The 15,480-nt window shown below is 55.9% G+C and overlaps 1 protein-coding gene across 1 annotated transcript; it reads right to left on the minus strand.

The window, feature by feature from the left end:
• Positions 1-1,007: 1,007 nt before the first annotated feature.
• DMKN (dermokine) lies at positions 1,008-12,415 on the minus strand (the record flags this gene model as incomplete). Its single annotated transcript, XM_082861885.1, has 10 exons — positions 1,008-1,055; positions 1,164-1,187; positions 2,214-2,285; positions 4,819-4,875; positions 7,357-7,404; positions 7,590-7,637; positions 10,791-10,889; positions 11,374-11,433; positions 11,552-11,743; positions 12,014-12,415. 10 exons carry the CDS (start codon positions 12,413-12,415, stop codon positions 1,008-1,010), a joined length of 1,050 nt encoding a protein of 349 aa, XP_082718011.1.
• Between the last annotated feature and the right edge of the window lie 3,065 nt (positions 12,416-15,480).

Below are 15,480 nucleotides of genomic sequence, written 5' to 3' on the forward strand. Positions count from 1 at the left end.
GAAGATCCCACATGCCGTGGAGCAGCTGGGCCCGTGAGCCATGGCCGCTGAGCCTGTGTGTCCGGAGCCTGTGCTCCGCAATGGGAGAGGCCACAACAGTGAGAGGCCCACGTACCGCAAAAAAAAAAAAAAAAAAAAAAAAAAAAAATTTGCCAAAGTCTTAGGGAAACAAGACTCATGTTTTATTTCCACAGAGAAACTCTAAAGTAGGACGCGCCTCCTGAATTTCTGTCACGGTAACTTCAGGTCACAAAATGGAGCAGGTGAAGCAATGGCTGGTGTATCCACTGAGGCTGACGGTCAAGGAGACACCACAGTGGGTGGGAGGAAACAAGGGATAGACAGATAGGTACCCAACCTAGAAAAAGCAGGTGTTAGCACCCATACCAAGAGCTGGGGGAGGGGCACAGTCAGGTCCCTTGATGACTGACGGCTCTCAGGGCTTCAGTCGCAGTTGGAAGTGATTTTCTAGAAGACAAGAAAAGAGAAAATGGTAGAACACGGCCACTCCTAGAGCTGCTGAAACCAGGCATCCTCTCACCCAGCTTCTGCGCCCACAGTTCCCTCGTGTCCTGCCTATGTCACCTGCGGTCCCCTCACTTTCACTCCTCCCTAAAGCAAATATTACCTCTTCCCCACCAGCGACTCGCGTCTTTCTGCCTCTGAGCCTTTAAACCCGAAAGGTTCACCTCACTACAGTCCCCCCCGCCCCCGCCCTACAATGCCTGTCCTGTTCCCACTGCTTAACTGAGCCTGCCTTGCTGTTCTCTGGCCCTGCCTCTGTCAGGCCACCACCCAGCACTCAGAGGGTGTTCCGAGTGTTCTAGGTCATCTTCTCATGAGTTTTTCTCCACACCCCACGCTGGGGTCTCCTCCTTAATACCTTTAGTGTGTCCACCCAGAGCAAAGGGAGGGCCAAGCCCCCAGCCCTCCCTCCCCCCGCCCACCCCCCGGGGCGGCGTGCCTCAGCTCCTGGCTGCAGCCTTGCACAGCTCACTGACACTCACCTACCAAAACTTCACCCACTGCAGCAGGTCAGGTCGCACCCGGGAAGCCTGCAGGACGAGGAGAATGTCTGAGTGGACAGAGCGCCGTCCCCGGCACACCCTCTGGCCTCAGACCCCTTCTCTCGCCAGCCGGATTTTCTCTGCCCCAGTACTTACCGAGGAAGAAACCGTGACTCCGCACTGTAAAGAGAAGATCAGAGGAGGTGAGGTGAGGACCTCGGTGCCCCCTCTGTTCTCGACCATGTCCTTAGGGCTCAGGAGGGGCCCATGGCGGGGACAGGCTCGGGTCAGGATCACCCCAAAGGTCCTTTGGTCTGATTGTGGCCCTTCAGCCACAGCAGATATCTCACCCTGAGCGCATTTTACCCAAGATGATATTGAATATGGTCCCTGAGCACACACTGACCAAGGGGAGTGAAAAGAGGGAAGGTAGGTCTCCCTCTGCCTGCTAGGGGGATAGAAATTGGCCACGAGCAATGGGCAGAAGTGGATACCCACAGGTAGTGTTAACTACATCTTCACCTCCTTTCAGTCAGCAGCTAGTTTCTGATCTCTCAGTAGAAGTCCTCTCCCCAAGGAGAGGGGAGGGGAGAGGACTTCTCTCCCTTTATTACTCTGAGAGATGGAGGGATAATACTGCCTGTTTGTTTGTGTGTTTCTAACCAGCCTAATTAGTATGTAGCACATTCATTTACTGAATTTATCAGATCGTTTTCTTTGCACCCGTATAAAACAAAATCGTCACATTGTTTTTCCTGTTATCTCCTTTGTGAAAGGAAGCATTTATTTTCCCACCAACCAAGAGTTTCTGGGCTGGCCTCCTCTCCCCAAGAAAGGTCAGCAGACAAAGGAAACCTGTCTGTCTGTTTTGCCGTGTGTCGTGTGATTTTTTTTTTTTTTTTTTTTGGAGGCTTATATTCCTCACTGAGAGGATCTTGGGTCCCAGTTTTCTCCATGGCAGGCGATGCACCCACGGCTCCCCTAGAACCTTTTCTGAGGGAGTGGGTGTGAACCTTCTACCCTTCTCTTCCAAACTGCTCTCAGGGAGCTGGAGTCCCCCTGCACAGGGGTGGGGAGACATGACTATCAAAGTGAACAGGATTCGGCCTCAGCTAGCCTACCCAGAGGACCTTGGCAGTGAAGGTCTCCCCTGTCACCCCCAGGCAGACCCCGTGCAGTGGGAGTCAGGAAGGTTGCAAGCCTTACCTTAGTGGGGATCTGGGCTGAGTGCTGCCCCCCACTGGCAGTAGGGTATTTCTGCCGGTTATAATCGTAGTTCTGCGGAAGGAAGCAGGGGGCGGGAGAGAAGGGATGAAGGCATTTTGCTCCCACATCCCGGCCCTGGCTGGACCTTTCTCAAAGCCCCTGCCTCCTCCCCTCCTTGTGTCATGTGTTTTCTTCTACAGAATCTCCTTGAGCCAGAGCCCATGCCCTCACCTCGCTTTATGGTCCCAGCCCAGATGGCCCTGCCTCTCTCGTCCCTCTCCACCTCTCCCAGCTCCTCAAGTGTCCCTGGGGAGGTGAGGCGAGGAGACCAAGGAAAGAAGTGAAGTCTGAATCAGGTGGTCGGGTGGCAGTTACCTTAGAAGTTACAGCTGCCGCATCTTGGCATCCTGTGCCAGGCTGAGAAAATTACAGAACGGGGGGCATGGGGAGAGAGAACTGCAGATTGGCCAGACCCGGGAGCAAGGCTGAGAGGAACCAGGGACCTTCTAGGGCCTCCTGAGGGAGGGGCTCACTTGACCAGCAGCGCCTACCCTCCTCTGGTCCGATGACGCACGGATGCAAAGGGAGAGGGCGCCACGGTGAGGGTGGCTCCGTGGTGCTTCAGGCCTTGCTGGACTCTCGAGGCTCCAGCATCCCACCACCCAGGCTCTGCCCTCCCTTTAGAGCCCCAGCACCCCGCCCAGCCCACCCCACCCCTCTCAGCGGTCTGTGATAAGCGCTGCCTACAGAGAAGGCCTGGAGGAAACTGATGGCCCAGATAGACACAGGACAGATTCCTACACTCAGCATTGGGCAGCCAGGGTAGAGAACGGGTTGGCAACACCTCCGCCACCCAGGCACCTGGAGCCGGAGCTAGAATAACAAATGAGCGGTACCCGCACAAGCTCCCGGGGCAGAGCTGGGCACCTCAGCCCCAGCCCGCCTTCTGCCTGCAGCAAACCCCGCTCCCCTCACAGGCCTTTTAATCCCTGTTCCCAAATGCTGTTCTCTATACGGTCCTTGGAAGGATGGTCTGTTATTCATAGAGGCGAAGTGGAGTACGTTAGGTTAGCTCTGGGTCAAAGGAGAGAAAGGAAGGGGAGAAATACAAGAAAGGAGATGGAGTCCCCTTAAGAAGCACTGCAGGTGCGCTGGCCACCTCCCCTGCCCCGATCGAGGCGAGAGGAAGATCTCCTCAGTAGGAGGGAAGTTTAGTTCCTGCCATTGTCACTTCTCTACTAGAAACACACACACACACACACACACACACTCTCTCTCTCTCTCTCTCTCTCTCTCTCTCTCTCTCTCTCTCTCTCTCAGGGTCACAATGTTCTTCCCAAGTCTGGCTTAACTCTCTGCCTTACCCATACCTGAATTCCAACCCCACTATTAGGCCTTACACCGTGGGCACAAACTGGTAGACCGTAGGCCTCCAGACATTTTTTGCTTGGTCCACATGTTTAAATTAAATTAGTTGAAAACCAGATTTCTAGCTTTTCTTGAAAAATCAGACAATGTGGCCCCATCTGTCCAGCCTCACGTGCCCACATGGACAAGTGAGTGGGCAGCCCTTGCCTCAGTGCCCAAGCGTCCTGATTCCCGAAGGCCACTGGCCATGCGGAATGGACGTGTGGCCTTTGACAGGACCCAGTGGCCCTGCCCATCCTTCCCAGAACCCAGATAATCAGACCCCCTGCAGCTGCCTGCACTCGACCATGACCCTCCGTCCTCCCCCCATGCACACTGCCCTCCTGCCGCCCTTCAACTTTCCTCCTTAGTGACCCCTTTCCAGCTCTGAGAGTTGGCCCCAGTCCCAGGTCCTTCCCTCTTCCCCACCCCATGGTCCCCTCCACCTGCTCACGGCAGCTGTGGCTTCCCCCAAGCCAGGCCACGCCCAGCCGGAACAGCAGCAGGCGGAGACAGTGGCTGGCTTCATGATCTTGTGCCCGTGGAGGCCCTAACCCTGGACCTCGGCTTTTATCCCAGGGAGGACCTCCCACTCTGCTCCTTCTTCAGTGACTCACAGCTTCCCTCTCCCATCCCACCTCCACTGGTGAGGCGTTGCGCAGAGGGAGGAAAGTGGGAAGGGAGGAAAGTGGGAAGGGAGCAAGGCACCCCCCCCTCAGCAGGGACGGGGAGGAACCGGAACAGAACCTGCAAGCCACTGCCCAGGGCCCAGAACCCCACGTCCTCAGAGCTGAGCTTCCCGACCCTGAAATGAGGGGTCCCACTGCCCTTACCTCAGTAATTGCTTTCCAGTTCAAGAAAGGAGTGTTTTGTTTGAACTTCTGGAGGGAGAAGGAGAGATGAGTGGGCCATGAGGAAAGAGAATTCCAAGGGTGGAGGGGGGCAGCTGGTTGGGAAAGTTTGGCTCTGGGTGTAGTTTGGGGTTAGATAAAGATAAGCCTACAGGAGACTGAGGGTGTCAGCATTTCTGGTGGCATTGGTGATAAGACTTGGGTGAGATTACCTATCTCAAAAGTGAGAAGAGGGGGAATTTTGTGACAGGTAGGCTGGAGGGAGGGGTAGCTGCCTTGAGGGAGGGAGGGGAAAGGGACAGGATGACCAGGATCCTCAGTTCTTCAAAGACGGAGAATTCTCCTACCTCCCAGAGTCGACAGAAGTAGAGGAAGATGCGAGTCCTGAGGTCTGGGACTTGGTCCTGTGGATGAAAGTGGGGAACAGGTGAGCAGGGAGTCTGACCCCTGCTCACCTAAGCCCCTCTGCTCCTGCGACCACCATTCCTCAGCCTACAGGATTCACTGTGACTAAGGTCCAGGGGGAGCTGGGTGTCTTTAGGGACACCAGAAAACTGTTTCTGGAAACAAGGAGAGAGAAGCTAGGTCTCTGGAGCCACTGACCACCCCTCCGCCACATACACAGCACACGACACCATTCTTCTCTAGCCCCATTTACCCCCCGGCCTCAGGCAGAACACAGCTGTGGCAAAACCTCAGGACCAGAACCTGCCCCTGACATGCCCACCTTTGCACCTGTCACGCCACCTCCAGCCCATCTCCCAAAGCTGTAGGGCTGAACAACAGTGGAGATGTAAGAAAGGAGGAGACACCAGGAGTGTGGGAGAGCTGATATTTATTTCAAGGACAAGGGTTGAGATTAGTGGGGAGACAGTGGCTTCCCTGGTCAGGGGGACTTCCCTGGTGGCACAGTGGTTAAGAATCCGCCTGCCAATGCAGGGGACATCGGTTTGATACCCTGGTCTGGGAAGATCCCACATGCCACGGAGCAACTAAGCCTGTGCGCCACAACTACTGAGCCTGTGCTCTAGAGCCCATGAGCCACAACTACTGAGCCCGCGTGCCACAACTACTGAAGCCCGCGCACCTAGAGTCTGTGCTCTGCAACAAGAGAAGCTACCGCAATGAGAAGCCTGCGCACGGCAACGAAGAGTAGCCCCCGCTCGCCGCAACTAGAGAAAAGCCCGCGTGCAGCAACGAAGACTCAACGCAGCCAAAAATTAAAATTAAATAAAAATTTTTTAAAAAAGAGAATGGGTGGGGCCCCCATCCATCTGGAGGTCACGGGGTGTGAAAACTCCTCTGGTCCTGAGCAAAGAAATAAGTCCTAAGGGGGAGGTCAATGACTAGGAATTCAGGGACTCGTGGACCTGGCCAAGGGTAGATTGGACCCCTGCTCCGGAAATCCGCAGGGACCTTTTGGCCCACGGCTGTCATCGGGGCAAATCCAGAGAGTCCAGCTTGGGCTTGAAACCCACCCTGCCCCCATACTTGCCAGGAATGTTTGGTCCCCCCTCCTTACTCCTCACCCTGGCTGAAGTCCTCGGCTGCCTCGTCGCCCCTCCCTCCACCGTGAAGGAGCGGGGGACGCTCCATCCTCTTCTCTGCCCACCTCTGTGTTGCCCCTTCCCTAGGAGATCTGATCCTCGGGGGAGCCACCCCAAATGAATGCCACCTGACTGCAAGCACTCCCCTTACTGCCCCCCTGGATGTGCAAAAACGTTTGGCTGTCAGTCCTCTGGCCCTCCGGGAAGTATCTGTGTGTGCCCTGGTTCTCCCATCAGACCCTAAGTGCCCCATGCTCAGGGGCCTGGTCTCCCCGTGGTCCATGGTAGGGCGTCTCACCCCTACCAGAGACAGCTCTTTACGAAACAGAACAAAACAGTCTATTTTGTGCATCCAGAACAGGACTCCACTGTAGCTGGGAGCTTCTGCATCTCCTGTCTTTCACTCCCCACCTTACTGCCAGAAAGTGACGTTCCTGAGGGCTGTCTCTTTGCCTCCCCACCTGCCACTAACCCCCTCCCTCACAAGTTCTGGAGGGCAGGGGTCCTAGTCTGCCTTCTTTTACGTGAAGGGTCAGAAACTACACTTCTCACAGGAGCCAGGCGGGTGGCTAGAAGAAGTGTGGTGGGCGGTGGGAGTCTGACCAAGAGGGGCCCGGTGTTGCCATACTGTTCTTTAAAAATGAATCAAACAGTCAGTGGGCCGCAGATTGCAGCTTCTGCCTTTGGTATCTGGATTGTTTGTTTGTTCTTCGCCTCCTCTCTCAGTCCACACCCTCTGCTCTGGAGGTACATCTGCTATTCTGGCGTCAAATCAGCCTGGCCAGGGCTTCCGCTGCAGGAGGAAGGGGTGGGCGGGGAGGAAGGAGGAGCAGGTTCCGGGCCCCAAGCGACTCCTAACATTGCATATGTGCAGGGCCCGGACTCACGACACCGCCAGGCTCTCGGCGTGTTCGCTTCCTTTTCCCATCTCTCCGGGCGTCAGTCCTCAGGTGGTCTTTTAGCTTCGCCTGATGATTCGGTCCGTCCCCTACCTCTGCCTCTGGTCCCTGAGGATTAGGCCTACTGACTCTCCCCTTAACCTTCTGGTGTCAAAGGGGACACTGAGGTTCAGACCAGTTCAGGTCTGCATGTTGAGACATGAAAGAGGCCCATTGCCTCCTCGTCCCCCCACTCCCAGCTGCTTGCAAGTTCCCCCTCTCTTTTCAGGTCTCTGCTGTCCTTCCTCCTTGTTTTCATCTTTTCTTTTGAAAGCACTGGCTGGGATGCTGTCTTCGTGACCATCCTCATTGCTCCCTGGCTCACCAAGCAAGGGTTTAGCTTTCTTCTCTACATCCCTTCTCCCACAAAGATCAGAATGAACGGCCTTCCAGCCCTCACCTTGTTGATGCTGTCCCAGTTCATGAAACCCAGCTTGGATTTTAAATTCTGCAGATAAAAAGAAGGAGAATGACCACATTGGGTCATCATGTAATTGGCTCAGGGCCCCAGGACAAGAGAGGTCAAGGGCCACTGCTGACAGTCATTATAGAAAGAAGACTTCAGCCTGTGGGACCAAGGGACAGAGGTTTGATTTTGCAAAGGAGAGCGCGCAGAGCACTCGTCGAACTCACCTTCCAGAAAGTGTCCAAGCCAAAGAGCCCAGGAAACAGCTGAGAGTTCTAAGGGACGATGAGAAATGGGATGAGAGTAAGAACCCAGCTGTGAGCACGAGGCAGGGGCAGGAGATGTGGGTGTCGGGCGGAGGCAGCCCAAGGAGGAGGGACGTCCTCATTCACCAAGATGTTGGTTCTATTGACAGCTTCCCCTCCCCCGCTCGGCCCTTGCCCCTGGGTGGGGAAAAGGGAACTGATGGTCAAGGCTCTACATCCCGTCGTCGTGCGTGCCACCTATCATCCCACTCCTGGCCCGCCCTTCTCCGCCTCTGGCCAAGCCGCCTTCTCCTCTTCTCAACACAGTACCTAAGAGCCCCACCTCCAGAAAGCCTTCCTGGACTGACTCGCTACATGCTCAGCAGAATAACCCCACCCAGTCCCTCGAATCACATCCATATTCGTGCTCCCCCCATGCCCTGCCCCCCCCAAACACTGCTAGTAGCCAATATGTAGTCCCACTGTGCGCGGGGCACTGCGCCTCCACCCGCCTCTTTCCCACGTGGAGATGCCTCCACTGTACAGATGGAGAAACTGAAACGTAGGGCTGTCCAACAGCTTTTCTCAGCATCTGTCTCCGTGTCAGACTCCAGTGTCGGGACTCTGAACCACCCTGATGTGATTATGATGCAGAAAGCGCTGCAGTAACTGGGGGGCGTGAACAAGTTAGGCTTTGCTGTCCCCATGTTACCCAAGAGGGAGCCTGGGCTCAGAGAGGTTAATCGACTTGTCTGATGACACACAGATGACAGGTAACACAGCTGGCGTTTGAACCCCCATCTTCTGAATCAAAGTTCACTGCCTTTCCACTTGTCAACCCTGCCTTCTTAAATATGGTTTAAAAAAATATCCCCTTGATGATTCTGTCATTTTTGTCTGTTTTTCCACCTCACGATATATTGAAGACTTCGGTAGTATAAAACTAGAAATAGAATTACAAACTGGGAGAGGGTTCCTTAAAACCTGTCTACCCAGGAAAGGTTAGTATCCCTGATATGCAAGGAGCTCTCCCGAGAGCCTTCCAGGGTGGCATCACCACCCCTCGCCTCCTCCTCCCCGTTAGGCGTGCTCCTCGCCCTGTGGGCCCCACTCAACCCCGGGGCACGGGCTGGCAGCCTCTCCAGGATGCCTGTTAGAAACCAGAATCTCAGCCCCACCCCAGCCCTGCTGAATGCGAATCTGTATTTTCACAAGACCTCTAGGTGATTCCTGTGAGCCTTAGCCAACACTTCCTCTGTCAGCACAGCAGTTGCTGAAGGAGAGGCAGATTTCCAGAATAACTAGGAGGGAAATGTACGCTCTCGAAACAGTTTCCATGTATGCTCTCGAAACACTGTTTCCATGTACGCTCTCGAAACATTGTTTCCAAAGTCCTTCAAAGAAGTCACCCGAATACTGTTTCCCCGCAGGGTATAGGACGTTTGAAACAATCATGTTTCTAGAAGGATTGGTTTTCATACGATTTTTCACAGCCCCATCTGTGGTATAAAGTGAGGTATATCGTGTAAGGATCTGCAATTAATTATTACTTCGGAGCTGGTTAGTCTTTTCAGGAGCATGTGTTTGGTTTCTTCCCTCTAGATTGTAAATTCCCCAGAGACGGGGTTGGGACCACAGCTAGCCTTAGGAGGGGGGGCCGGAGTGGAGTTGCCTTGAGGAGGGCGCACAGCTGCCGTGATGAGCTGCCGTCACTGCAAGTTCATCTCTCACCTGACCCCCAGATTCCCGGACTTCACTGCATGGATTATCGCACGGTGGGAGAGAGAAAGAGAAACTCTCATTTCCCACGAAGACACCTAGTCCAGTCCCCAGACTGCAGCATTTTAACTCCGTGGCTGGCCCGGGTCCGCCGATCCGGCGGCAGTCAGCCCGTTCCCCGCCCATCCCTCAACGCCTCTTGTTTTCCTTCCCACCGTTCGGGGCAGATCTGCACGGACACGCCCTCGCCAGACGCTCACCTCGGGTTTGTTCCCACCACTTCCACCCCGCTACCCAAGGAGGAGCTGGTATTGTATCCCAGCAAGGGAAAGCGAGAGTCCATGTGGGGTCTCCAAAGGGCTTGGAAGGGCCCAAATCGTTCCCAAAATAGGAAGTCATCCCATAATAGGCACTATGATATTTTAACGCCCTGCCCAAGCTCCACACTGTCCCATCTTCAGCCGGTCAGTCACGGAGGGAAGTTATTCGGGGCACGGAGAAGGGTAGGTGTGGCCACGTGTATTTGGAGATGTGGGGTAATTGGGGGATTCTGAGCTGCTGCCGTCCAACCTCCACTTCATGCCAGGGGTGGAAAGGCCACTGGAGACCAACTTCATAAGAGCCGTGACCCTGGCACCCTGGGGCTCCTTCGGCCCTCCTCCTGCCTCTCCTCACCCCTCACCCTCTCCTGGAACCTAGAAAGGGGAAGGGACCCCTAGAGTCCTTACCTGGGAGTAACCGCCTTGATCAAAATTTCTAGAGTTTTCGAAGGGTCAGTTGTAGGTGCGGGGGGAAAGCAGGTAGTACAGGGAGCAGTAAATTAACACCTGGCTTGTTCTTGCCTCAGACCCTCCTCTTGCCTGAGGCCTTTCCCAGATCCCCAAGGAAGCCAGCTGTGCTCCCTCTCAGCAGGACCCCTGACGGGAGTTCCACCCCAATCCGGCTGCCAGGTAGTGGTCCCCTCCTGGCCCTCTCACCCCTCACGTAGGGACACTGTATTTGTTAGCGTCCACACCTCAGCTCTGTAAATGTCCTTAAGTTTCCACGTGCGGTTCTGCCCCAATCCTTCTGGGAGCTTCCCAAACAAGTGTCATGTTTCCCTGTGCCCACCTCTCTTGCTCCATCCACTACCCCAGCTCTAGTCCAATTCGCCAAGTGGACACGCCTGCAGAACTAGAGGTCAGACAGAAGACAGGGCATCCCCGGCATCAGGGAGTGGATGACGAGGGGGTAGAGTGAGCAGAGTAGGCAGGGCACCTCTTCTGGAAATTAGAGGGCACATTTAAGCCACACTTCCTGGTGAGGCTGGGAAGGTGGGGAACAGAAGCTGAGGGAGCCCAGGATGACAACTCCGGTGATGCCACCTACCCTGGGGCTGGCAGCTTTCGGGAAGACCTCGGAGTGGGTTTCCTCAGCAGGGAGCACCAGGGGCCCCACCTCTGCCTTCAACAAAGGAGAACTTACCCAGTGGAGCTCAGAACTGCCACCGCTGCTGCTGTTGCTGCCGCCGCTGCTGCCACCACTGATGCTGCCACCGCTGTTCCTGCCATCACTGCTGCTTCCCTGAGGGTCAGGAAGAGATCAGAGTGAGGTCTAAAGATGAGGACACCGAGATTGCTTTCCTCTCTCCCCGGCCTCCCTTGCTCAGGACTATTTCCCGCCCAGTCTGAGGGGAGCAGAATTTCTGCAGAATGCCCCAGGTTGTCCTGTCCTCTTACCCCAGAGTTCCTAGAGCTTCCACCTGAGCCAGATGGTGGGCGGTTGGTGCATTGCAGAGGGAAGGGGACGGGTGAGGTTTGAGGCTCCAGTCAAAGCCATCCCCACAGGCCAGGCTCTCCTGCTTCCCTGGCTTGGCCTTCTTTCCCATCGCATCTCTCTTCCATGCCCATCTCACTCTTCCAAGCCTCCTCCCCACACCTATCTCTCCCCTGTCCGATCTGCCTCTTCCCTCAACCCCTCCCCTGCCCATCTTTCTTTCCGCTTCGTCTCTCCCACTTTCTATCACACGCATCCAGACACCTCTTCTTCTCCAGACTCTTCCTCTTACCTCTGCATTTGGGTTGTCGCTGCTTCTCTTTGAGCCATAAGGAGGTTGGGCCACAGCTGCCTGCAGGGAGGGTGAGACTGAGCATGGGATCGGGAAGGACACGGGGGAAACGCCAAAAGTGTGGGCTTGAAGGGAGGGAGGTGGCAGGCGTCAGGGCCAGGGTGATGTCCTGATGTACCTGAGTGTTGGTGCCTAGGTTGAATGCCCCTCCATAGCCTTCGTGGCCCCAGGAGCCTCCCTGAGAGTTGGTCCCAAAGCTGTCACCTGAGCCTCCAGAATACACGTGGTCCCAGGGAATCCCTGGACCTCCAGGATTGCCTGGAGAGCCAGAGGAGCCATGGCCTCCAGATGGAGGCTGCCCATTGGTTCCCTGCAAGAACAACGTGGCCGCACTGAGTGTGTGTGGCCACCTCCCTCTGGGATGGGGTAGGACAGGCAGAGCAACTCAGATAGAGGAGCCACAGGGAGAAGCAGGTGGAGAGAGACCTCAGGGTGGTGGGTGAGGGATGCCTAACGTAGAAGGAAACTGGCCCAGACAGCCACCAATAAGGGAGCCCTTCCTCCTATTAACTGCTTCCCAGGACTCTCAACCCAGCTGCCCGCAGCCTCCCATTTCCACACCCGGCTTCCAGCCACTCACCAAAGCACCGTTGCCGCCAGGCATCCCCTGCGAGGAGCTGTGGGCAGCGTCCACTCCGTGCTGAATGACATTCTCAGCCTGTCTGCCAGCCTCACTCCCAGTGTTTCCAAGAGCATGGGCCGCTTCCTCAACCCCACGGGCGAGAGCATCCCCCACGCCGGGGCCCATGGTCTCCTTGACTCCAGAACCCGCTGCCTCTCCATCCCCTCCGCCAGTGGCCTCCCCGACTCCGTGCTTGATGGCCTCTCCCACTTCTTGTCCAATGGCCTCTCCCACCCCGTGTCCAGTGGTCTCCATGGCCCCTGCTCCAGAGCTCTCCCCTCCACTCAGCAGTAGGCCAGCCTCCCCACTGCCCAGGCACAGGGCCAGCAGGAGGCAGGCCAGACACCCCTGTAGCTTCATCTCTGCCTCGTTCCTTCTCTCCTGAGTGTCTTCTTCCCACCCAAGTTTACTCGCTTGCCCTTTCTCTTTCCCTGCGTCTGCGTGCCCTCCTCCCTTCTCTCCTTCCTTCTGACTTCTCGTTCTCCCTTCCTCTAGGTCTGCAGCCTTCTCTCTCCTTTCCCAGATGTCCCTGTTTTCCCAGAGCCCTTGTCCCCGCCGCTACTCCTTATACTGTAGCTTGGAAGAAGGTGGCAGGGCTGGGCAGCCCAGAGTCCCTCCCCCCAGTGACTCAGGCCCAGCCACCCATAGGTGAGCTGTAATTGTGAGTCTGAGAGCCTGTGTCGAAACAGAAAGGGAGCCCGTGCATCAGGGAGGGAGGGGCAAATGGGATGAGACCGGTGCCAAAGTGTTCCCATTTCCCAACCCCAGAAGTCTGGGGCGCAGGGTAGGAGGTCGCATCTGAGGTGATAGGCTGGTAGTGTCTCCTAGAGGTGGTGGGGTGGGGGGGACTTAGGAGAGAGGAATCAGGCAGGACCTCATCAGGGGGGCGAGGGTAGGGAACCCAGCGGGATAGGACCCACCCTAGGTGTAAGCCAGCCTGGGTCGGGGATGCCAGAATGGCAGGACGCCACCTGCCGCTGCAGGTGCCCTTCCTCAGCCTTCCTCTCCGTTTCCATCGGCGTTTGTCTCTCCCATCTCTCTCCCCTCCCATACTGCCACCTAAAGGTGACTGCCTCACACTTCCACACCTTCCAGCCACAGAGAGCCTGGGACCCGGGAGACCGCCCTCGGTGGGGACGCCAGGCATCTGTCGGGGAAGGAAGTGGCTACGACCCTGAGAGGGGTCATCGGGGCGCCTCAGTTAGCATCCCGGCTGCTCTGAGCTGAGAAAGCTGGGCGGGGAGCTGGGGAGCTGGGCAGGCGGGCCATCCCCAAGGAATGAGGGGGCGGGGAAGACCTAGGGAGGGAGCTGCTGACCCAGGCACCCATCCTGTTTACCGGGCCTGGTGGGGGCACGTGTGTGAGCTCACGGCCTGCCGCGAGGGCTGGAACTACACCAGCGCACCCCACTGCTGCCCCCAGCCCCTCCCAGAGGGGCCAGAGTGGCACTGACAAGGGAGGAGGGGTCAGCACAGGGGCAGGAGCCCCGGGTCAGCCAGTGGCCCTCTCCCCTGGGCCCAGCTCAGGATGCAGAACTCGGGCAGCCTCCCGAGGTCTCATCGCTGCTCAGCGAGCGAGGCTGCTTCTCCACTCCCAGGAACCCCAGGTCCTCCCACTTGGCACTGCCTTGTATCGCTGGGACTCATCGCCGAGTTAGGAGGGGCCGGTTTCTATCCGCCTTTCTCAGCGTCTCTCCGTCAGTCTCTCTCTCCACCCCAACACCTTCACCCCAACTTGTAACACCCATCACCTCTCACGATGTAAACACAATCCCTGTCTGTCCTCCGCTGCTCCTTCCTAGCTCCTTATTATTCCACCGCTGACTCTTTAATGATGATAATAGTGGTGGGGGTAATAACAATAAAAAGCATCATCTTCGTTGTAGCTGCAGTTTATCCAGGGCTTTCTATGTGCCCAGCACCGGACTAGGCACTTTAAGGCTCAGACAGCCCTGGGAGAATCGGTCTTATTCTCAGCCTGTCTGCCAGCCTCACTCCCAGTGTTTCCAAGAGCATGGGCTGCTTCCTCAACCCCACGGGCGAGAGCATCCCCCACCCCGGGGCCCATGGCCTCCCTGACTCCAGAGCCTGTTGCCTCCCCATGGGATGACTCGGCGATGAGTCCCAGTGACCCAAGGCAGTGCCAAGTGGGAGGACCTGGGGTTCCTGGGAGTGGAGAAGCAGACACCACATTTAGGGACAGAGAACTTGGGGCTCAGAGGGGACATGGTGAGTATGCGGTAGAGGCAAAGCTAAGCCCAGCCTGTCTCATTCCTGAGCCTGGCTTCCAGCGTATTCTGTCATCTCCGTGTCTCAGACCTTCCCCTGCTTTTCGAAGCCCTCATTCTTCCCTGGACAGAATTAGTTTGGATTTTGCTCCGGGGCCATGTAAGGGGCAGGGAGCAGGAGGAAATCTGAGGCCTCCGGGGTTGGTGATGGACATTCCAGCCCCCTGAGCCTGCTGCTTCCCATTCCCGCGGGGCAGGACCACAGGGCAGGAGGTGGTGTGCACGCTCACTGACTCCAGGACTCCTTCCCACACTTCCTTCGCGGGACACCCTCACCATGGTGTAGAGCTGCCCTCTCCCTTCTCTGTTACTAATATTTTTCTTTAAGCCAGCTTACTTTCTTAAGTATATTTTAAGAGAATACTTTATATCACCACTCTTAAGTGGAAAGCCAGGCTCAGTGGCCCATATATAGAAAGAACCAGAAAAGCAAAGTGAGAAGCAAACTATCGTATTACATTATAGCTGGCGGCAGCTCCTGTACCCTCTTTGTTAAAAAGGGAGATTAGCAAGTATGAGAGAGGTGTTCCAGGCACACCAGCACAGAAATGGAGTTTTCCTCTTTACCTAATCAGAAAGCTTCAAAGAGAATTAAGAAAAGAGTAAATTTCTCACTGTGTGATTCAGACTTATTCAAAGCCATATTCACGAACCACCTAAATTCTCCCATGCCACCAGCAGTCCCATGTTCTACCTTCTGGGAAAAACCACCCTCAGACATCCCTGGACCTGAGGGGTCACCTCAAATCAGTCTTAAGGCATATTTATTAAATACCTGTTGTGAACCAAACAGAAGACTAGGTGCTTTCACATGCATGATCTCATGTAGTCCTCACTATAACCTCGAGAGATAAATATTATTCCCATGTTACAGATAAGGTAACTGAGGCCTAGAGCTGTTAAACAAACATACAAAATCATATACAAGATCATGGTAAAATGGAGCTGTCAGGGCTTCCCTGGTGGCGCAGTGGTTAAGAATCCACCTGCCATTGCAGGGCACGTGGGTTTGAGCCCTGGTCCAGGAAGATCCCACACGCCGTGGAGCAACTAAGCCCGTGCGCCACAACTACTGAGCCTGCGCTCTAGAGCCCACGAGCCACAACTCCTGAAGCCCTCGCGCCTGGAGCCCGTGCTC

Source organism: Leucopleurus acutus (assembly GCF_964270905.1).
Source record: "Leucopleurus acutus genome assembly, chromosome: 20".
Lineage (NCBI taxonomy): Eukaryota > Metazoa > Chordata > Mammalia > Artiodactyla > Delphinidae > Leucopleurus > Leucopleurus acutus.